Source organism: Oryctolagus cuniculus, chromosome 10 (assembly GCF_964237555.1).
Source record: "Oryctolagus cuniculus chromosome 10, mOryCun1.1, whole genome shotgun sequence".
NCBI classification, from domain to species: domain Eukaryota; kingdom Metazoa; phylum Chordata; class Mammalia; order Lagomorpha; family Leporidae; genus Oryctolagus; species Oryctolagus cuniculus.
In genome coordinates this window covers 92,839,708-92,861,984 of record NC_091441.1, presented here as the reverse complement: position 1 = coordinate 92,861,984, position 22,277 = coordinate 92,839,708, and the positions used below count along the sequence as shown (strand labels likewise).

At 51.1% G+C, this 22,277-nt stretch overlaps 1 protein-coding gene across 3 annotated transcripts in view; it reads right to left on the bottom strand.

Moving 5' to 3' along the window:
* Positions 1-22,277, bottom strand: part of ARHGEF3 (Rho guanine nucleotide exchange factor 3) — a 339,744-nt gene that overhangs the window by 294,027 nt on the left and 23,440 nt on the right. For all 3 annotated transcript variants that reach the window (XM_070050684.1, XM_008260822.4, XM_008260823.4), the window contains exon 2: positions 1,714-1,806. In XM_070050684.1, the coding sequence (XP_069906785.1) occupies positions 1,714-1,775 (62 nt within the window). In that variant the 5' untranslated portion in view covers positions 1,776-1,806. The remainder of the gene's footprint in view (positions 1-1,713; positions 1,807-22,277) is intronic.

Here is a 22,277-nt window from a genome sequence, read left to right as displayed (position 1 = left end):
CTGCTGGGGACAGCGGTGATGGGAATAGGAAAATCCTAATGAGAGCTCTTCAAAACCCCTCAAGGGGGTGGGCATTTGGCATGGCAATCAAGATGCCACTTGACCACAGTGCCTGGGTTCAAGTCTCAGCTCTGTTTCCAGTTCCAGCTTCTTGCTGAGATAGGTACACCCTGGGAAGCAGCAGGTGATGGCTCAAGTACCTGGTTCCCTGCCACCCAGTGGGAGACCTGGGTTGAGTTCTGGTCTCCTGGCTTTGACCTGGCTCAGCCTAGGCTATTGCAGGCATTTGGGAAATGAATCAATGTGTCTGTTTTTCTACTTTTCAAATAAGTAAAAATAAATTTTAAAATTAAAAACAAAAATCAGGGAGGCACAAGAGAAGCAGCCTACCCTGTGAGGGCCTCTCCTGCAGGAGTAGACTCGGGTACTTTTCAGGGTCCCTGGGAGGTCAGAGGGTCACGGGCACCATTGGGAGATGCAACCACACAACACCAGGTCCTGAGACAATGAACTTCCCCAGAGGAAAGAGAAGGGCAGGAAAGGACAACCACAAAGAGTTAGCCACTGCTCACCGCACAGAGGCTGGGGCAGGGGGCACAGCAGGGGCCAACAGGAAGTCTACACAGTACAGACTGGCTGGTACAGAGGATTTGGTAATTCACTACCCCTTAAATGCACACATGGGATGGCCCAGCAGCTCTACTCCTCAGGAACCACCTTAGAGAACTGCTTGCCTGTGTGCTCAGGAGAAATAAACCAGCAAGCTCACCCAGCACTAGTAAAAGGCAAGAAAAATGGAACCAACGCACCCAACACCATCGGCACACGGCTCAGCAGACAGCGGGGTTCCTAGATGACGGGCGCTCTGCGCGCTTTGCTGCAGAACACATACAGCGTGCTTGTCCGGACACTGTCTTGAAAACATCTGGGGACACATTACTGAATGTGTAAGAGGATAACAAAATAGGCCAACATGCATATTATCAGAGCATGTATTTCTTTAAAAAAAAAAAAAAAAAGATGTATTTATTTATTTGAAACTCAGAGTTACACAGAGAAGTACCTGAGTCGTCATCTGCTGCCCCCTAGGGTGTGCAACAGCAGGAAGCTGGATCAAAAATGGAAGAGCCAGAACTCACAGCAGGCATTCCGATCTGGGATGCAGGCGTCCCACGTAGCATCTTAACTATTGTACCAAATGCCCACCCCTAAACTTTAAGTTTGATTTACTTATTTATTTAAAAGACAGAGTGACAGGAGAAAAATCAAGTGAGAGAAGGATCTGCCGGGGCCGGCGCCGTGAATCACTTCGTTAATCCTCCACCTGCGGCACGGCATCCCATATGGGCACCGGGTTCTAGTCCCGGTTGCTCCTCTTCCAGTCCAGCTCTCTGCTGTGAACCAGGAAGGCAGTGGAGGATGGCCCAAGTGCTTGGGTCCTGCACCCGCATGGGAGACCAGGAGGAAGCACCTGGCTCCTGGCTTCGGATCGGTACAGCACCGGCCGTAGCAGCCATTTGTGGGGTGAACCAATGGAGGGAAGACCTTTCTCTCTGTTTCTCTCTCACTGTCTATAACTCTACCTGTCAAATAAATAAATAACTATAAAGTAGCTTTTGCTGATTTATTCAGACTGAAAGGAAGTTCTATATCGTGTTTCACCACTGCATGCAAGAATGTTTAAAATTTTAAAATCATTAAAGGCATTTTTACCTTTCCTTGTTTTCTTCCATTCCTCTACAGACACACTGACTCATCACTGGGGAACTGTCCATAGGCTCGGCATGCTGGGCGCAGGTCTTCTTTCTTAAAAAGCAAAACAACAAACATGCATTATCATGTTTATGATAGAAATACAGCATCAAATGTCAGAAATACAGCATCAAATCCAAGGGAAACATGTCCAGCAAACTCCATTCTCCCCTTCTTCCATAATGAAATGGGTTTTATCAGGGACTACATTTCCCAGGCACCCTTGCAGCCGGGTCTAGCCAGATGTCTGAGTTTCCAGTGGAAACACCCTTCCTGCCACCAGAACCCAGTCCCGATCATGCAGTTGATGGCAACACATTAGACAGAGCAACAAGAGAGAGGGTTCCTGGGTCTATGACAATCGCATAGAGTTCAGTTGCCCCATTGCCTTGAAGACATTATCTTAGAAATTTCTTTGTTCTTTAAGTCACTGTTTTATTGGAACCTGTTTCTATGGCTTGTTAACCATCAGTTGGGTCTGAGGGTGCAATTGGTTATTCAGAATTTGGGACTCACTGTGTATGAAGACAGATGAGGTCAAACTATGTGGGGTCACAATTTCACTAAAAATACACATGGTTTCATGAGGGCCTGGCCCATAGTAAGAACTCAGTCTACACGAACATGGAGATAGTAATAAGCACAAAACATCTAGTGCTGAGATTTTCAAGAGCAGAGCACCTGGCACAGAATGAGGACCACAGTGGGCATCTACAGAGTGACTGTGTGGAACAGTAGAACACCATCCAGACACACGTGATCCCACATTTAAGGGCTCTGGCTTCTCTGCTCAGGAGCAGCAGAGGCTGAGACAGACAAAGAGGGACCAAGCCAAGGGCAGAGTTACAGAGAGAGGAGCACTCTAGGGGTGTGGATGTGGTCTGTGCATCCCCAGGGGTCCATAGGCTGGAAGCTTCGTCCTCAGGGACGCAACACTGGGAGGTGGTGGGACCTTTAAGAGGTGGAGTCTAGTGGGCGGTGACAGGGTCACAGAGCATCATCATCAGAAGGGACTGACAGGGTCCTCACTGGCCACGCCCTCCCATCACGATGTCAGCAGCCAAGAGACCCTCACTAGAGGCCACCTGAACTTGGCTTCCAGCCTCTAAAATTGTGAGCTAAACAAAGCTCTTTTTTTTTAAGACTTACTTATTTGAAAGAGAGAGAGAGTCAGAGACAGAGACAGAGATCTTCCATCTGCTGGCTTACTCCCCAAATGGCAGCAACAATGAGCACTGAGCCAGGCTGAAGCCAGGAGCTTCATCCGGGTCTCCCACATGGGTAGCAAGGACCAAAGCACCTGGGCCATCTCCTGCTGCTTTTCCCAGGCCATTAGCAGGAAGCTAGATAGGAATTAGAGTAGCCGGAACACAAACTGGCATCCATGAGGATGCCAGCATCACAGATGGCAACTTCGCCAACTATGCCACAACACTGGCCCCCAAACCTCTTTTCTTTATGAAGTATCCAGCCTCAGATATTTTGTTATAGTAACAAAAAAAAAGCAGACTAAACCCACATGGAAGGTTGCACCTGCTATGCCCCTCCCTGAGCATCTGTCCCTGGGGGACTCTGAGCCATAGCCTGCCACTCCCTCCTCAGTGCTGGCCACTGCATGCCTCACCACCCTGGGTGTGGTTTTAGCATCAACAGAGATCGTCTTTGTGCAAGAGGGCCCCATGCACAAACCAGCTACTTTACTTGGTATTATCCCCAGTAACAGCCACCACTTGATTCTAGAGGAAGTGGCTGTGCAGTCACATGGAGGGAGAGCGTGGTGGTCCTCAAGCTGGTGCTTTGGAGGCAGAGGGTCTCAGGTCACTGTAACACCCACCATCCAATCAGTTCTGTCTTTATGGTTGCTGCATCCACTGCTGAGCATCTCAAGCCCGCTGGGCCTCATCTCTGGCCTGGCCTCCTCCACCTGGCCCACCAGAGGTCTGGCCCCCTCCCAGATTAACGGTCAGGTCCAGGTGAGCAGGACCAGATACTTGGAATCCCTGAGCCCCAAGGCGCAGGACAGAGTCGGGGTTGGGGAGACTCCCAGGCCTCCGCTGCTCCTTTATTTCACTTGCCAGGAACACACAGTGAGATATTTTTAGCATCCGGAACCCTGTCGGGGGCCACTGCTCTGGCTTCCATCAGCACTAACTCCATCAGCCAAGGCATGTGCCTGATGGAGGAGCCTGGGACAAGGCAAGAGTGAAGATGTGGATCCTGGAAGCCGAGGCGGAAGGGCACTGAGACGTGAGTGCAGAGTCCAAGCGGTGCCAGGAGCCGGGGAGAAACCCAGCAGCCCACTCCTAACCCTCTCACTTCAGCCCAGAAGCCGAGTTTGCTCACTGTTGCAGGCTCTTCTGCAGCACGCTAAGGGCTGCCAGGGAACTTGACCTTACTTCACAAAGGATGCCAACCACTGAGCTCTTCTCAGCACCGCATTTCCCAAGGAGCTGCGAGAGGTCAGAGCCTGCTCTCCAGGAGCCGCTGGCTAGTTCTAAGTCAAGGCTTCAGACTTCTCTGTCCCAGGACTGGAGATGATATTCTATAGACAGCCACTAAATGATAAACCACCAGCCTCAGCCTGCGGCTAGAGTAGGGATTGGGGGGTGTGGGTGGGGGTGCGGATGGGGGATACCATCTCTAACTCAGCACTGAGGGGCGCCCAAGGGCTGAGCGCCAGGCACTGGCAGGGATGAGCTGAATTCTTACACCAGCCTTAGCAGACAGGTGCTGGTACTGTCTCCCTTAAAGAATCAGGACACCGAGCCCAGCAAAAGTTAAGAGCTGGCAAAGGCCACACAGACATCAAGCTGAGACTTGAGCCAGGCACTCGACCTGGGAACCCACATACCTAACCACTGCATTATTATAATGTGCATAGCTCAGCAGTGGTTGGTTGAATGAATGAATGAACAAATGAACAAATAACTTCAAAAGCACTTTCAGGATTGGGGAGGGAGAGAGAATGTCTCTATAAGACCCTACAGAGCTTGACAATAAGCCTGACCTCATCTAACCCAGATGCCAAGCAAGTGGGTGATATTCTCAGACCCAGCTCAAGGCAGCCACTCAGCCCCAGGAACACCAGGAACCCAGGGTGCTTAGGTTTGTAAAGGGAATTTACGGGCTCGACATTGCTGATGAGGAGCACACACCTGCCAAATCAGTGCCTCCTAATTATACAAGCAGTGAATTCCAGGTGCTCACCCAAAGGCTCCTTGCATCCACCCACAAGGAAGCCAGGATCACACCCATTTCACAGATGGCAAAACTGGGGCCCCAGGAGACTTGTGACTTGCTGATGGCCATAGCAGTTCCCAAACCCTGAGAAGGTGACTGCCACATTGTAAGCACCACTCACCTTGGTGCATCAGAAAGCTGCAAAGATGATGTGAGCTGTAACTCCCGTATTACTCTCAAGTTCATCAGAACTTCCCAGCCAACTCACTTCCAGGAGAGAGGAACTCGGGCACTGCTTGCCTCTGCTGCCTGGATCAGCATCAGCCGGCATTTCCTGAGTGTGTGTCCACTGACATCAAGTCCTGTGCACTCTTCCTTTACCAAGCTCTCTCACTGGAACACGCATTTGGTGCAGCAGTTAAAACACCACTTGGGAAGCCCACATTCCTTACTGAGTGCTTGGGTTTTGAGTTCAGACTCTGCTCCCAATTCCAGCTTCCTGCTAATGCACACCCTGAGTGGCAGCAGGTGACAGTCCCAGTACTTGGGTCCCTGCCACCCAGGTGGGAGGCCCAGACCGAGTTCCTGGTTCCTGATTCAGCCCCAGCATTTGCGGGTATTGGGGGAGTGAATCTCTAGCTATCTAGCTATTTATCTACCTATCTCTCTCTCTCTCTCTCTCTCTCTCTGCCTCTCAAATTTTAACAAAAATATTTTAAGAAGTTTTAATAAGCTATGGTTCTGCCTCTCTCATCTCATGTCTACTCCGTCTCTAGAAGGAGCCCTGCTGACCTGCAGCACGGTAAACCCCCCATGCTGTTGACTGCGGCCCACCAGAGGCTCTGGAATATTCTCCTGATGAGGGCTGCACAGTTCCCTCCTCTGTCTCCCTTCACTTCCTTCACCCACTTCTTACCCACCCTGAGCCCCACTCCCTTGGCCTCCAGCTTCCGCAGGACTGGAAGTGCAAACCAGGCCACTGGGACTCGATTGTTGCTGTCCCATATTCACTGCCATTGGCATGGACCGCCTGAGTCTCTGCTCCCAAACAGACCGCGGGTGTGCCCAGTGCAGAACTCTCAAGGGCTTGCACATTCCACTCTCCCCTGGTTCCGGCCGCCCATGAACGCCCACGGCTAATTCACGACGACTTCTAATAACAGCCCTGGTTGCAACAGGTTCAGCACTGCTCCGACGTGATCTCATTTCCTCCTCTCTCACCCGACAGAGTGGGTGCTCTCATGACCCCTCATCTGAAGAGGAGGAGACTGCGGCACACAACAGCTGATGCACTCGCTGGAGGTCCTAAAGCAGCCCCCCCCCCCCGCCCCCAACACCCGGGAAGGGCAGGATTTGAACCTGGGGCCATCAGATTCCAGCATCTGCACCCTGCTCTCCTGCCATAGCAACCCCTCCCTAAAAGGGGGTGAGACACACAGTCAGTGCTCAATAAACACGCTGACAGTGCTTGACAATCACAAAGGATACACCAGGGAGGAAAGCCCTTGCTAAGCACACAAATAACAAAGCAAGACTATTGACCAAATAAGATCTTGTCTCCTTCAGACCTCAGCAGCAGGCCCGCCCTCGGGGAGCCCTGCCGAAGCTCTGCATGCTCCTTGTGATACATCATGCTTGGCACCCGGGGACTTTATAAACAGTTATCAGCGCCCAGGGCTTTTATCACTGAGTGGGCAGAGTACTCGATACATTTTTTTCTCATTGTCTGCCAATCTCAGGGCCAGAGACAAAATCTGATTGGATGCAAGGTCCCAAGATCCCAAGCCACCTGCCCCAGATGACCTCACCTACCCAACAGCCAAGAAGCATGACCCAGAGCCCTTGGCTAAGGACAAGGCCACCACCCTCAAGGCTGCTGCTGCCACTGCACTGAGCCAGAGATAGTGACAACAACAGCCACACCACTGTAGGGATGTCACACTGTGGCCCGTGATGCTGGTGACCAACTCCAGCCTGGGTGCCCCTTCCCTCAAGGCCGGCCCCAACAGTTACCAAACAGTGCTGGGCCAGGAGCACAGCTGGGCCAATGCGGGGAGGTTTCCAAGCATCCACCCAGCACGCTCGCTCCACCCCCAGATGGTCCTGAAGCATCTGCATGGGTACAGATGAAGAGCGTCCCTGTCCCAGGAACGTGCAGGCTCCTGATGAGCCAAACCCAGGAGAAAACGACCCCGACACCCCTCACCAGTGCCCTGGGTAAATACACAGCCGCTCAGCGTGGAATACGACACGAGAGCTAAACAGCGAAACAGATCTGGATGTACCACCTCGGCAAACATTGACTTAACAGGGAATACGGGAGTAGCATGTAAACTATGAAGTTGCTGTCAAAAGGGAAAGCCCACATATTCCCCGAGTCATGCTCTGTGGGGCAGCCATGGCCTGCGGCCTGCACAAACAGCCTGAGAGAGCCCATGGCACTCACCACTTTCCAACTCAGTGCTCAGTTGCTCCAAGATGCTGCCATGAAACTGGCCATGGCGGGAGCTTTCTTTTTTTTTTTTTAATTTTTTTTTAACTTTTATTTAATGAATATAAATTTCCAAAGTACAGAATATGGATTACAATGGCTTCCCCCCCATAACGTCCCTCCAACCCGCAACCCTCCCCTTATCCACTCCCTCTCCCCTTCCATTCACATCAAGATTCATTTTCCATTCTCTTTATATACAGAAGATCAGTTTAGCATACATTAAGTAAAGATTTCAACAGTTTGCTCCCACACAGAAACATAAAGTGAAAAATACTGTTTGAGTACTAGTTATAGCATTAAATCTCAATGTACAGCACACTAAGGACAAAGATCCTACATGAGGAGTAAGTGCACAGTGACTCCTGTTGTTGACTTAACAAATTGACACTCTTGTTTATGGCATCAGTAATCACCCTAGGCTCTTGTCATGAGCTGCCAAGGCTATGGAAGCCCCCTGAGTTCACCAACTCTGATAATTTTTAGACAAGGCCATGGTCAAAGTGGAAGTTCTCTCCTCCCTTCAGAGAAAGGTACCTCCTTCTTTGATGACCCATTCTTTCCACTGGGATCTCACTCGTGGAGATCTTTCATTTAGGTTTTATTTTTTTTCCCCCAGAGTGTCTTGGCTTTCCATGCCTGAAATACTCTCATGGGCATTTCAGCCGGATCCATGGTGGGAGCTTTCTACCATGGAAACCAAAAAGCACTAAAACCATGGCTCTCTCTCCCCCCAGGCCATCCCCAAGAGCTAATCATTAAACATTTTCTAGCACAACACTGTTTACATGGAAATATGGTTCTTAAATTCAAAAGGTACAACCTCAAAGCTTTTTTGGGGGGGTGGGGAGACAGAGAACACACACACATGAGAGAGAAAAAGAGAAGCAGATAGACACAGCTCCCATCCACTCCCATCCCAAATGCCCACAAACACCAGAGCTGGGCCAGGCCAAAGTCAGGAGCTAGGAGCTCAACCCAGGTCGCCAGGTGGGTAGCAGGGACCCAACCACTTGAACCAGGGTCTGCATTAGGACTTGAACCCAGGCGCTCTGGTATGAGATGCAGGTATCTTAAGCAGCTTCATAACCACCAGGCCAAAAGCCCATAGTGCAATAAAGTCACAATAATAAAGAGATATACAGGTACAAGGGGAGGAGCACCTGAGGGAATCCTGGAGGTGATGCCTGGGCTGGGTTTTGAAGGGTGGATAAGAGCCCAGCAGACAACCACCCAGAGCCAAGCCATGACCAGTGGGGAGGGAGGCTCTCACCTCCGTGGACTGTGCACACCCAGACTACATGACATAATCCATGCAGAGTTCGGCCAGAAAGACATACTCGGTGGTTAGTGCTTCCTATTTTTAATGCTTTCTTTGTATTTATTTTTATTTTATTTGAGAGACAGAGAGATCTTCCATTTACTGGTTCACTCCCGAAACACCCACAGCAGCTAGGACTGGGCCAGGCTGAAGTCAGGACTCCAGACCTCCATCTGGGTCTTCCTTGGAGGTGGCAAAGACCCAAGTCCTTGAGCTATCACCTGCTGCCTCCAGAGTGCACTTTAGCAAGAAGCTGGAATCAGGAGCCAGGACTGGGACTCAAACCCCGGCTGCCCAGTAGAGGATGCAGGTGTCCCAAGCGGCACCTTAACCTCTGTGCCAAATGTCTGCCTTAAGTGCTATCTGGCAGTCACAGGGGGTTTAGGAGGCAAAGACTTGGAAATGAGCTCTCACTCCGCCCCTCTGGGAGACCTTCGGTGAGCTCAGGCCCTCAGGTTGCCTCGGGCTTTCCCACGGTGCCCTGAAGTCAGGCTTCGGGGCTCTCCTGGTGCCCCTGACACTCTCCCTTAATCTTAGTGCCACTGGGGTCTGTGCCTGTGTCTCCCCAACTGCACTGGGTTTTGTGGCACTGAACTGTGAGCACACTGGCATGAGCAGCACTTGGCTGAATGAACAAATTCAGTGAGCCATGCACGTCTCCACTCTAATGAATGATGACACAAACCTGCTGCAGAACTGGGGCACCACGGCGCCATCACCACCCAGCCTAGGGCATGAAGTGACCCTCACATGGAGCTGACCACCCAGAATCACAGAACAAGAGGATCCCAAAGGCATCATCACCGGGTGCCCACCCACGTCCCAAGTCACTCTGCCCCCCCCCCCCGGAAGACATCTGCTGGGGCCTTGGGACTTGAGGTGCTCTGGTGTCACCACACCCCGATGGTGAAAGGACACAGGAGGCCACTACGAGGACCACATTTGCTCCGGCAAGGATTCTGAACTTCGCTCCCCTGCAGGAAGCCACCAGGTCCAGCACCTGCCTCTCCTGGGGGCTGAATTACATGGAAAGGTTGCGTAACAGCTTCACGTCACACTGTACATGTAAAGGTTGGCACCGTGGGCATGGCCTCCAGCGCGTGCTCTTCGGGGAAGGGCCCAGCGGGAGGTAAGGGCAGTCTCAGGGCCGCATTGCGAGGCTCCACCCTCCCCAGGAGGAGATCAGATCCCAGTCCCACGGGCTTGGTGGGGACACCACCAACAGTCAAGTCCTGTCTGGCCTGAGGCTGCCTCGTTAGACCAGAAGGTGCTGGGAACTCAAGCACAGCCTCTCCCTTCCTACAGGACCTCACATGCTGGCATTCCTGGGGACGTCCTCGTACTACAAGAGTGCCAATGCAGAAAAACCCTGCCTTACAGAAAACCACCACGACCCGCCTGCCTCTCTCCAGGTCTCTCCAGTGACGTCATTAGGGGACACGCAGGACACATGGTTGCTGGACAAGAGTACATGCATATGGATTCTTGGGGGACCCACAGGTGGCGGCTGTACGGCACAGTGCTTGGGATGGGTCTGGGGTCGGCTATTCGGTGCTCCCCGGCACAGCCTGTTGGAGGGAGGGCGTGCAGGCAGGCCAGGAGTCACAGCAATGGTGCTGGCAGCCTGCTCACATGCCAGACACCTGCTGAGGGCCTCAAATGACCTTCTTAGCAACACTGAGGGACTCATCTCCTCATCAGTGAGGAAACTGAGGCACAGGGGATACAGATCACCCACAGGGCCAGAGAGTGGAAGAACCAGGGTGTAGGCACCAAAACCAAGGACAGTGACTCCCCCTCCCCCAACAGAAGCCCCAAAGGGAAGTAGCATACGTGCAAAAATGGCCCTAGGCGAGATCTTGTGCCCATTTTTCTCACTGGGGTCAAAACTGGATCCCTTGGATGGGAAAAGGTTTTCTGACCTGATTCCTCCCCAGGCAGGGTAATGTGTTTAAGGGAGATCCGCAGAACAGACACACACCAGACTCGCCGGCTCAGCTGCACGCTGCAGAACAGGGGGCCTCCTCCTCACTCATGTCCAGCTTACTGCATGCCCAAAAAGAGTTTCAAAAGGCAGCCAAAAAAAGAAAAGTGAGCTCTCTTAGAAACCCAGTTTTAAAGGACGGTTCATGAAATTGTTCCTGGATAGACGCTTGGGGACAAGTTAAAATTCAGTAAAATCATGAGGCCCCAGTTAAAGGGAATGGATGGCCCAGGTATGCAAGGAGCTGCTCCCCGCCTGCATGAAGTCACAAAGAGCCCCAGAAGTGGCACACGATCATTTATATTTCACAGAGAAGGAAGCTCCAACGCACACAGCTTGCCAAGGTCCCACAGCTCGAACTAGACAACGGGGATTGAAGAGCTACGCCTGCTGCCTCCTGGGTCCAGGCCCCCTAAACTCCCAGGACTCCATAGGCTCTGGCAGCTGCATAAATGTGCAGCCTGACTCCCCTACAGCAGAAAATTTTCTAGCTAAATCTCAGCTCCATCTCTGGGCTCTGACCCAAGTGTCTGGTGAGAAAGATCCTGCGAGGGTGTGGCCCAGTCAGTCTTCTGACACCGGAGGACAAATTCCCAAGCCAGCAGGAAAACCCTGTAGTCCAAAATTCCCCCGGAAAATCCCTGGGGGACCCAGAGTAGCCAGCTACTTCCCCAGCACGGGAGCAGGTGGCTATGTCTTCATCCACACAGCCAGTCAAGTGGGTGGTCAAGACAGAAGGAAAACACAGACCCATAACCTCCAGACTCACACATGCCGCTGCCCCACACTGGTCTCTGGCACTGAGAATGTGGTGTACGAACACACACTCATTCGGTGGAACCTCAGGATCAAATGGTTGTTTCTGCTTCTTTTTACTAAGAGCTACTAGTTTAGTTTGCATAAAATTAAATGCAAGAGGCATGTGATTCTATGATGGCAGAAGCACACACTGACATGATTTTACTTAAGCTATGTAAACATTCATGTTGTAAAAATATACTTGCAGTGCAAGCCTGGGGCTGCAAAATTAGACAACTGGGACCCTAATTTGGCCTCTTGTACTCTGCAGCTATGAGACCCCAGAAAGGATGTCTCTGTGCCTTGGTTTCTCTAACCATTATGCAAGCATTGTAGCAGTGTCTACCTTGTGAGGCTTTTGTAGGAATCCAAGGAAACAGAAGCCACGAGCCAGCACAGGGCCTCACAAGGGTTAGCGGTTCTTCCTACTTTATCAAAAAACGAGAGGAGGTGTCTGAGAGAGCAGAGGGGCCCCCTCAAAGGTTAAACAGTGGCCAGCGCCGCAGCTCACTAGGCTAATCCTCCGCATGCGGCGCCGGCATCCCGGGTTCTAGTCCCGGTTGGGGCACCGGATTCTGTCCCGGTTGCCCCTCTTCCAGTCCAGCTCTCTGCTGTGGACCGGGAGTGCAGTGAAGGATGGCCCAAGTGTTTGGGCCCTGTACCTGCATGGAAGACCAGGAGGAAGCACCTGGCTCTTGGCTTTGGATCAGGGCGGTGTGCCGGCCACAGCGGTCACTGGGAAGTGAATCAATGGAAAAAAGGAAGACCTTTCTCTCTGTCTCTCTCTCACTGTCCACTTTGCCTGTCCAAAAAAAAAAAAAAAAAGTGCTTGATGGAGGCACCGCATAGGAGGGCTGCAGGTAAGGAGCGGCACAGGAGAGGAGAGAGCTCTGCGTTAATCAGCCAGCCCGGGTTCAAGGACCTCGGAGACAGAATCTGAAGTCCTGAGGAGCTGGGATGCAGAGTCGACAGGAGGATGAAGAAGGGGGAAATGCTTCCAGAGACACAAAAATACCTGCTGAGGAACCGTTACAGACCCACCCAGAAGGAAGACTTGCACAGGCACGGCGATCTTAGGAGACAGTAAACCAGCTGCCACAGCCCCAGCCACGAAGACAGTGACTTGAGTGACAGTAACGCTTGATGACCCTGTGGGCACTGCAGCGCTTGCTGCTGGCCCAGACACGCACAGGCCTTCATGCCCTCCTCCCACCCCTGCTCTAGTGGGCCCCCATTCCCTCCCAGTTCTAGCTGTCAGGACCTGAGTCTGCTTCCCAAGCCCCCCACCAGGACTCGAGACCCCACCCTCCTCTCTGAGACACACACTCAGAGGATAGCCAGCACTCTGGCACCTGGCCAGCCCAGCCATGTGGCATCAGCCTCCATCCTGCCGGCTGCTGACCCTTCACCTAGTGCTTGGGTTCGGGAGAACAGAGTGGGAAGGCTCCTCTTCCCCTCAGACGGGGAAATCTGGAGGAGGCAGGGAGACAGGGAGGGCCCTTCCATTGGGTCCTAATCACTCCTCCATCGCCAAGGAGGGGCAGATGATGGAAACAGGTGGACACTTCTGAGGCAAAGCTTGGCACTCGAGCCCTGCACTCTGCTAGGGTGGGAACAGCTGCTTCCCACTCTCACCATCCCGAGAGGCTGGCAGGGAGCAGGAGACAGCAAACCAAAGCAAATCCAGGAAGACACGTGCCCTCGTGTTAGACGCTCAACTTCTCCCCGTCAGGCACTCTAACTCCAGCTGACGGCCAGAGGGGAGCAGCTGCTGCCACGACCCAGAAGCACTGCGTGGTGACCTCACCCAGCATGGCAGGACATGCCAGGGCTTGTGGCTAAGGACAAGACAGAGAAAAAGTCACAAGGTGTCAAAGCCAGGAGGACCCACACCTTTCACAGCTGTCCAGGCAGTGTCACGCTCTGCCCCGCGGGGACCATCTGAGCATGCTCACCAAGGCTGAGCCTAGGAATTGACACCTTTACAATCCCTCCCAAGTGACTGGGGCAGCCAGGCCAGCGCTGGCTGCTCTGGAAACTGGATCGGTCCAGCTGTGCTTGGTTGATCAGAAGGGGATGTGAACCACGCCAGGTCCCCTGCTTCCCCTATAAGGCAAGTACCCAGAGCAGGCCATCTCCATGCCCCCAGGGCCACCACAGCACTCAGCCTGGGGGAAGGGCAGGCATCAGTATCTATATGTGCTGCGGAGGCTGAGGGGAAAGTCAGCTGTTGACTGCAGCCGCTCTGAGAGCCAAGGATCGTGGCGGGAAGAAAGGCCAGGAGTCAGGGACTGGGCGGACAGACGGGGCCAGGCTGGAAATGCTCCCACAGAAGGGAGCAAGGCCAAAATCCAGGGGAGCCACAGACACTGTGGACAACCATGGACCACCATGGAGGTCCTCAGAGACAGGGGACCACGCGATCCAGTTGACCTGCACGTGCAATTGGTGTAACTGTCCATTTCACTCATCTCTTCAACGGGCAATTGGCCAACAGCCACGAAACGTGCAATGTGCATGCCATTCCATTGCGTGCCAAGTCTGTAGAGGAGATTCATGGCAGCACCCTTTCCTATCAGCAGAAGGAAGAAATGGCCACCTGGACAATAAATTGTGACAGACAGGTCCACGGCCCCTTCAACAACCCTCAAGGCCAAGCCTGTTTCAGAATTTACGACCCATGTGTACTACAGAATACGAAGTATGTACAGCATGTTCTGCACAAGCCCTGCAGAGTCGGGGTGCCCCACCCCCACAAATTCATAAATACTGCTGCAGCTTCACGTGTGAGCATTTCTGCTATGTGCTATGAATAACTCCCGGCAGGTCTCATCCTCAACTGAATTTATGCCAAACTTTATTTTTTAAAATAATTATTTTATTTATTTGAAAGACAGTTACAGGAGAGGCAGAGCCAGAGAGAGAGGTCTTCCATCCACTGGTTCACTCCCCAAATGACCACAATGGCCAGAGCTGAACTGATCCAAAGCCAGGAGCCAGGATCTTCTTCCTGGTCTCCCACACAGGTGCAGGGGCCCAAGTACTTGGGCCATCTTCTACTGCTTTTCCAGGCCCTAACAGAGAGTTGGATCGGAAGTGGAGCAGCTGGGACTTGAACTGGCGCCCATATGGGATGCCGGCACTGCAGGCTGGGGCTTTAACCTGCTGCACCACAGCACTGGGCCCCAAACTTCTTTTTTTAATGTGCAGATTTTCTTGGTTTCCTAACTGTAAATTAGGGCCAAGTGATGGAATAACAAAAATACAAGGGCAGGTATGCAGCTCAGGGATTAAGACGCTGATTAAGCCGGCACACCGGGTTCTAGTCCCGGTTGGGGCGCCGGATTCTGTCCCGGTTGCCCCTCTTCCAGGCCAGCTCTCTGCTATGGCCAGGGAGTGCAGTGGAGGATGGCCCAGGTGCTTGGGTCCTGCACCCCATGGGAGACCAGGAAAAGCACCTGGCTCCTGGCTCCTGCCAGGATCAGCGCGGTGCGCCGGCTGCAGCGGCGGCCATTGGAGGGTGAACCAACGGCAAAGGAAGACCTTTCTCTCTCTGTCTCTCTCTCTCACTGTCCACTCTGCCTGTCAAAAAAAAAAAAAAGAAAAAAGAAAAAGTCTACGGAATGGGAAGCCGTGGGAGGATTCTGCTGGAACTCAGTCTTTTTGAACATGCACCCCAAAGTCCTCTAGGAGGGGCATGGGGATCTGGGTGCAGTGGTTAAGATGCCACCTGAGACAGCTGCCTCCCATTTCAGAGGGCCTAGGTCTCAGGCTCAGCTCCAGGATTCTGGCTTCCTGCTAATATGCTCACTTGGAGGCAGCAGGTGACAGCTTAAGTACTGTGAGAGACCCAGGCTGAGATACAGGCTCCTGGCTTTGCCTGGCCCAGTCCCAGCTATTGCAGGCATTTGAAGAGTGAACCAGAGGATGGGAGATTCCTTCTCTCTCTCTCTCTCTCTCTCCCCCCCTCCCTCCCTTCTTTACACTTTCACTTCCTCTGTCCCCTTGGGGTTACCCCAAGCTGAAGACTCTCGGTCTCTGATGCTGGGTGACACGGGCCCCACACTGCAGGCTTTTGCAGCTTTGCTCACGATTTCTCAGCACTGAGCCGGCTGTGATGTCGCTGGCGCTCACGTGACCATTTGATGACCATCGGTTTCCTGAGTGAGCCTGTTGACTCCAGAGGAGTCTCTGCCACTATGGCCTCCCCAGCACCAAGCACGGGGCCTGGCCCAGGGCGACCTATTTTATACATATAGTACATGTCTCACACATACACGCATGGACATACGTATCATTTTTAAATGCAGAAGTTCAAACACATACAAAAGTAGACAGAGTACAACTTGATTGCTCCACTCATTCCTAATCATATTTCTTCCGAACTCCACCCAGTGAGGCAAACTCAACCATGGTATCCCTCCAGACACACTTACGGAGTGATGAATAAATGCCCCCTACTGTAATGGACAGCGAGGGCTTCATTTCCTCTCACCAGTTCTGCTGCTGAGAGTGGAGATTTAGGAGGGGCCGTCCAGATGAGTTCCTTGTGCCAGCACATTAGTGCCTCTGATGCAGCTCCAGCAATGAGATGCAAACGACTGGCCCACGTGGCTGCTGTTAGGGCCACATCCATCAAGACACCACCATCACGCAAGGCACGGTTTCTACTTCCCATACCCTTGTCCACGCAAAATGTTAAAAGAGCAAATTTGTTTTCACAAAATAAGACAGTGGTCTTTTACCACACACACACACACACAGAGAGAGAGAAAATGATGTGGAAATGAGTGTTATGGCTTGTTCCCTCGAAGAACAATCTATACTGTATCTATCTATCTTTATCGATTTTCACACTTGTGGTCACTTGCTTCGAAGGCACCAGTCTTTTTGAAGTGCCAGTCCCATCTTACGCACACTGGGCAGAGGAGCCAGAGGGTCTAGGGCAATGAAGGCTACACAGTGCCCAGTGGGTAACGTCACGCACTCCTCAGGATCCCAAAGCTGCATATTTACGGATGCATATTTACGCAACCACATTTACGGGTGTCTTTTTTTGTTGTAAGGTACAGTACTACTTGTATTTTCTAAGGCTTTTCACAAACACAAGGAAAGAATGTTCCAGCCTTCTCTGGCAGTGTCTGTCCCGGGGTGGGTCACATTTTGGACTCTCATCTCCCACATGTCTCTGCGAACATGTGCATGTGTACAGCAGCACGGCGACAAGTCCAGGCTCCTGCATCAGCAAAGGTTCACATCAGGCTCTGCCAGCTGCTGGGACCTGAGGCAAGGTGCTGCACCCCAGTAAGCCCATTTCCTCTCCCAGAATGTGAGAATCATAAGAATCCCTGGAAGGATGGGAGTGCCGCATGCAAGAGATGAACTAAGCCCCAGGGCTGTACACAGCAAGTGCTTAATCAATGCAGCTGCTACTATTTGTGCTTTTTTAGAGGCACTTCCAAAGAACTCTGGGCTCTGCAGGGGAGCCTCTCCTTAGGCTGTGCAGGAAGTGGGAAACCTGATTTCCCCATACAAGGGAAGCCAGCATGTTGGGGGTGGCCTGGAGGAAGCGTCCACAGCAGTGGCCTCTGAGTCACAGCCTAGCCCCTCCCTGCCACATCCCTTTGTTCCCTGGGAGCTCAGCTGTGACTCATAAGGGTTCTGGTCCAGGGCTGGACCCATCTGACCAGTACAAACTGCCCTGCCCACCAAGTTACCAAGGTGCCTGGGTGTGCACACAAGTCTCCTTTTCCTGCACCTTGTAGCCCCTGCCAGTAGATCTAACAGGTAAAGCCTTGGGTCTTGTGAATGGTTTGCATGCACACAGGCACACGCACACACACCCAACTTCCTTTTTGGTCCATTTTTTCATATTCCATTTTGATTTAACTTCAGTCTGTGAAGAGTAAATCCAGGACAATCACTATAGTATTCACCCCATTCCCACCTGTAACTCTCCTCACACTTTTATTAATCATGTTTTTAAAGACCTAATTTATTCAAGAGACACAGAGAGAGAGAATGAGAAGGAGAATCTTCCACTGTCTGGTTCACTCACCAAATAGCTGCAACAGCCAGGTCTGTGCCAGGTCAAAGCCTGGATCCAGAAACTCCATCCTGGACTCCCACATGGATGGCAAGGGCCCAAGGACTTGAGCCTTCTTCCCCTGCCTTCCCAGGTGCATTACCAGGAAGTTGGATCAGAAGCAGTGTAGACAGGACTTGAGCAGGTACTCTGATACAGGATGCCACCATGAAGCATGGTGGCCTAACCTACTATGCCACAATGCCAGACATCTCTAGCTATGTATAAATATATAGTTGTATGGCATTAAGTTCAACATGTTGTGCAACCATCACCTCTATCCATTTCCAGAAATTTTTCATCATCCCCAACAGAAACTCCCTGACCCAGAAAGCAACACTCCCCAATCCCCCACCCTCCTACTCCTCCAGTCCCTGGTAAACTCAATTCTACTTTCTGTCTCTGAATTTTGCTACTCTGCTACTCTGGGTACCTCACACAAGTGCAATCACAGAATATTAATCCTTGGTGCAGCAGCTAAGATGCCACTGGGTACAGACACATTCCGTATCCAAGTGTCTGGGTTCAAGTCCTGGCTCCACTCTCCATTCCAGCTTCCCACCAGCATGCGCCCTGGGAGGCAGCAGGCGATAGTCCAAGTCATTGGGCCCCTGCCACTCACAGGAGAGACCTGGACTGACTTCTCAGGTCCCTGTTCAACCTGGCTCACCCTCAGCCATTGTGGACTTTGGGGGAGTAAACCAGTACATGAGAGCATCCTCTCTCTCTCTTCCAGCCTCTCAAATTAAATAAAAAAAAAATTAAAATAAAATGTGTATCCTTTTCTGCCAGGTGTATTCACTTAGTGCAAGGTCCTCATGATTCTTCCATGTAATCTCCTTCCTCTGTAAGGCAGAATATTCTATCATAGGCATGCACCACACTGTCCATTCGTTAGCCGATGGATTCTGGGTGTTTTTACCACGTGGCTACTGTGAATCATGCTGCTGTGGACATGGGTGTACAAGGGTCTGCTTGAGTCCCTGCTTTCACTTCTTTAGGACACAAGCCCAGAAGTGGAATTGCTGCATCATATGATAATCCCATGTTTATAATGACCTGGGACACTCTTAAGAGTGTGGCTTTATAATGGAAAGAATATAAATGGTAAGGCTCATGGAGCACCCTCTCTCAGGCTTTTGCACAACTGTGAGGCCTTCTGTTTATTTCCTCATTCGTACTCAAAACAATTCCCAGAGGTGGGATATGATGATTTTCATCCCATTTCACAGACAAAAGAACTGAGGTTGGCAAAGTTACCCCTCTAAGATGGCAGTGTCAGCTTCAGAACCCACACACTGGGGCCAGCTTTGTGGCATGAAAGGTTAGCCTGAGACTGCAGCACTGGCATCTCACATGGGACCCAGATTGAGTGTCGGCTGCTCCACGTCCAATTCAGTCCCTGCTGATGTGCCTGGGAAAGCAGTGGAAGATGACCCAAGTGCTTGGGCCCCTGCACCCACATGAGAGACCCAGATGTAGTTCCAGGATCCTGGCTTCGGCCTGGCCCAGCCCTAGCTATCACAGCCACTTGTGGAGTAAACTAGCAGATAAAAGTTATAAATAAAAAGGAGACACTCCTGCTCTGCCCATGGCTTTGTCCTGACCAACACCTGCTGTAAGGCTTTCAAGTCTTGCCTTGTTCTAAACTAAGGAACAACTTAACAAGGGGACTCAGGAGGGATGTTCCATTGGATCTGATTTTGTCCAGACTCCCCCGTTGCAGTGAGAAATCTAACTGCATGAGAGAAGAGGGATTTGCTGGAGCTTGATGGAACGGCTCGGTCACATGACTGCAACCAAAGGCAATGAGCCGAGCCCTCCTCTCCTGCTCCGGACCCAGGCGCCTCTGAGCATCTTCTCTGCCTCTTCTGATCAAGTTAGGAGGAAGTCCACAGCCTGGCCTGACCGGACCTGTATCTGGCCCTGATCCAGCCCTGGGGCAGGTACCGCAGTCAGTTGGGGAGGCAACCATGATAGGCACAGGCTGGGCCACAGCCCCCACTTGGCTCAGGAGAACAGGGCTCCTTCCAGAGAGGAGGCAGGGAGGCAGGGGGGAGGCCCAGCACAGACACTGTCTGTGATCAACAACAGCCCAAACTTGGAAGCTGCCCAGGAATGCTGAATAAAACAACAAGGTTAAACAAAGTTACAACATCCACTCAGTGAAACATTATGTAGCTGTTTAACAAGCAATAACTGGGAAGACTATGTAGCAACTTTAATGAAAATAAAAAGGGTGTGTAGGTCTATCTGAAGGCAAATGTAAGACTCTCCCTCTCTCTCTCTCTCTCTCTCTCTCTATTATATAGTTGGGGTTAATTTCAAAAGTTCAAGGAAAATGGAATTAAAAGATGTTTATTTTGGTTCTAAAATTGAAATTCATGCATAACTTTTTATAACACATAATTTCCAAAGACTTTTTGAAGACCCCTTGTCAACATGGATTTCAAAGCTATTTGCACCAAAACTAACTCATCTTTGAATTCCATTATTTTTCACGAACGTTTTGAAGTATGCTCATATATGTCATAATTCACAGGTGAAACTTAAAATCAAAGAATCATAGATGGCTTTTTAAATTTTCCACACCTTTATAAAATTGGTTCAGCAAGTATTTATTGTCCCTACTAGGGACATAGCAGGCAACAAAACAGAAGAAAAGTCCCTGCTTTGTGAAATTTACATTCTAGTTGGAAAGGCAGACTATAAATAAGATAAATGAATTAAACACCCCATGTATTGGATAATGATCATAGTAAGGAGAAAAAATAAAGCAGAGGAGGCAGAGGAAATGTGGAAGGGAGTGGCTTAGAGACAATGACCAGGGCAGACTTAAGGCAGTGAAGGACTGAGCCATGCACACTTCGGGCAAAGAGCAGTGCAACGGCCCTGAGGCAGAGCATGGAGGGCACAGCAGCAGGAAGGGAGCCACTGAGGAAGGCAGTCAGATCCTGGGGGGCCTCAGCCACTGTCAGGGCTTTGGGTTTTGCAGTGAGTAAAATGACATCTACACGAGAGTTCTGATCAGAGGAGCGGTACTCACCCCCATCCTTTAGAAAGATCCCTCTGGCTCTGAATTGAGAACAAGCTAAAAGGAGGCTGAGACAGAGGCCACCATGGTGACTCCAGGGAGAGGGGCTGGGTTGCCAGTGGTTGGAGGAAGGTGCCGAGCACCAGCCACGTTCTAGGTCTGCTTAGAAGCAGACACTGTGGGGTCTTCTGAGAAGTGTGGGAATGAGATGCAAGAGCCCAGGGGATACCCCAGGACTTCATCCTGAGCATGTAGACAGAGATCTCACTGAGATGGAGGACGGGGACCAGGAGAGCAAGGTGTCCTGAAGATAGGGGGACAAAGGGCTTCAAAGAAGAAAGCGACCAACTGCTTGAAACCGTGCTGCTTCCAGATGAGACAGTGCCAGAGAATGGGCCACCAGGACGAACAACACAGCAGTCACCAAAGACCTCAGCAAGAGGTTTGGGTCAGGATCAGGGGAGCCAAGCCTGCCTTCTATGATGGGTTCAGTGGACAGTGGGAGGTGGAAGGGAAGAGGGTATTTGGCCAAGCAGCTGACACCCATATCTCGTATCAGAATGCCTAACTTCAATACACGGCTCCAGCTCCTGACTCCAGCTTCCTGCTAATGCAGACCCTGGGACACAGCTGTGATGCTTCAAGAAGTTGGGTCCCTGCCATGCATGTGGAAGACCTGAATTGAATTCCTGGGTTCCAGCTTCGGTTTCTAGCCCTGGCCATTCTGGGCCTGTGGGGAGTGAAGCTATAGATGAGAACTCTTTGTATCTCTGCCCTCCCCTTCTCTCCCTAATAATAATAAAAGATAAGTAAGTTTAAAAAGAGAATGGGGCAGCCGCAATATTGACATCTGCCATAGACATCAGAGTATCTAGTGTGAGTCCTGCCTACCCTACTTCCAATCCATCTTCCTGCTAATGCACATCCTAGGAGGCAGAAGGGGATGGCTCAAGTACTGTAGACCTTCCTGACTTCAGCTTGGCCCGATCCTGGCTGTTAAGTGCATTTGGGGAATGAACCAGTGGATGGGAGACCTCTCTTCCTCTGTCTCTCCTTCTTTCTCTATAACTCTGCCTTTCAAATAATACATACCTTTAAAATATGAGTTTATAAAAAGATTTCACTGGGAAAATAGAATCAACAGATAAAATTTTAAAAAGTAGAAGCAACCCAAGTGTCCACCAAAAGATGAATGAATAAACAAAAGATGGTTTATCCAAGCAGTGGAATATTAGTCCTTAAACGGAAGGAAATTCTGACCCATGCTATGACATGGAGGATCAACTCTTGAAGACAAGTTAAGCGAAAGAAGCCAGTCACAAAGTCACAAAAAACATTTTTTGATTTCACTTCAATGAGGCAGTTAGAGTAGTGAGACTCAAGAGAGACAGGGAGTAAATCAGTGGTTACCAGGAGCTGCAGATAGGGAAAGGGGGCCACTGCTTAATGGATAAAGGGTTTCAGATTCCCAGGATAAGAAAGCTCCTAGAGACTGGTTATACAGCAATGTGAATACACTAACACTACGGAATGGCATGCTTCAAAATACTAAAGACAGGCGGGGCTTAGCATATGGTTAAGATGCTGCGTGGGGTGCCCACATCCTACAGCACAATGCCTCAGTTTGAGTCC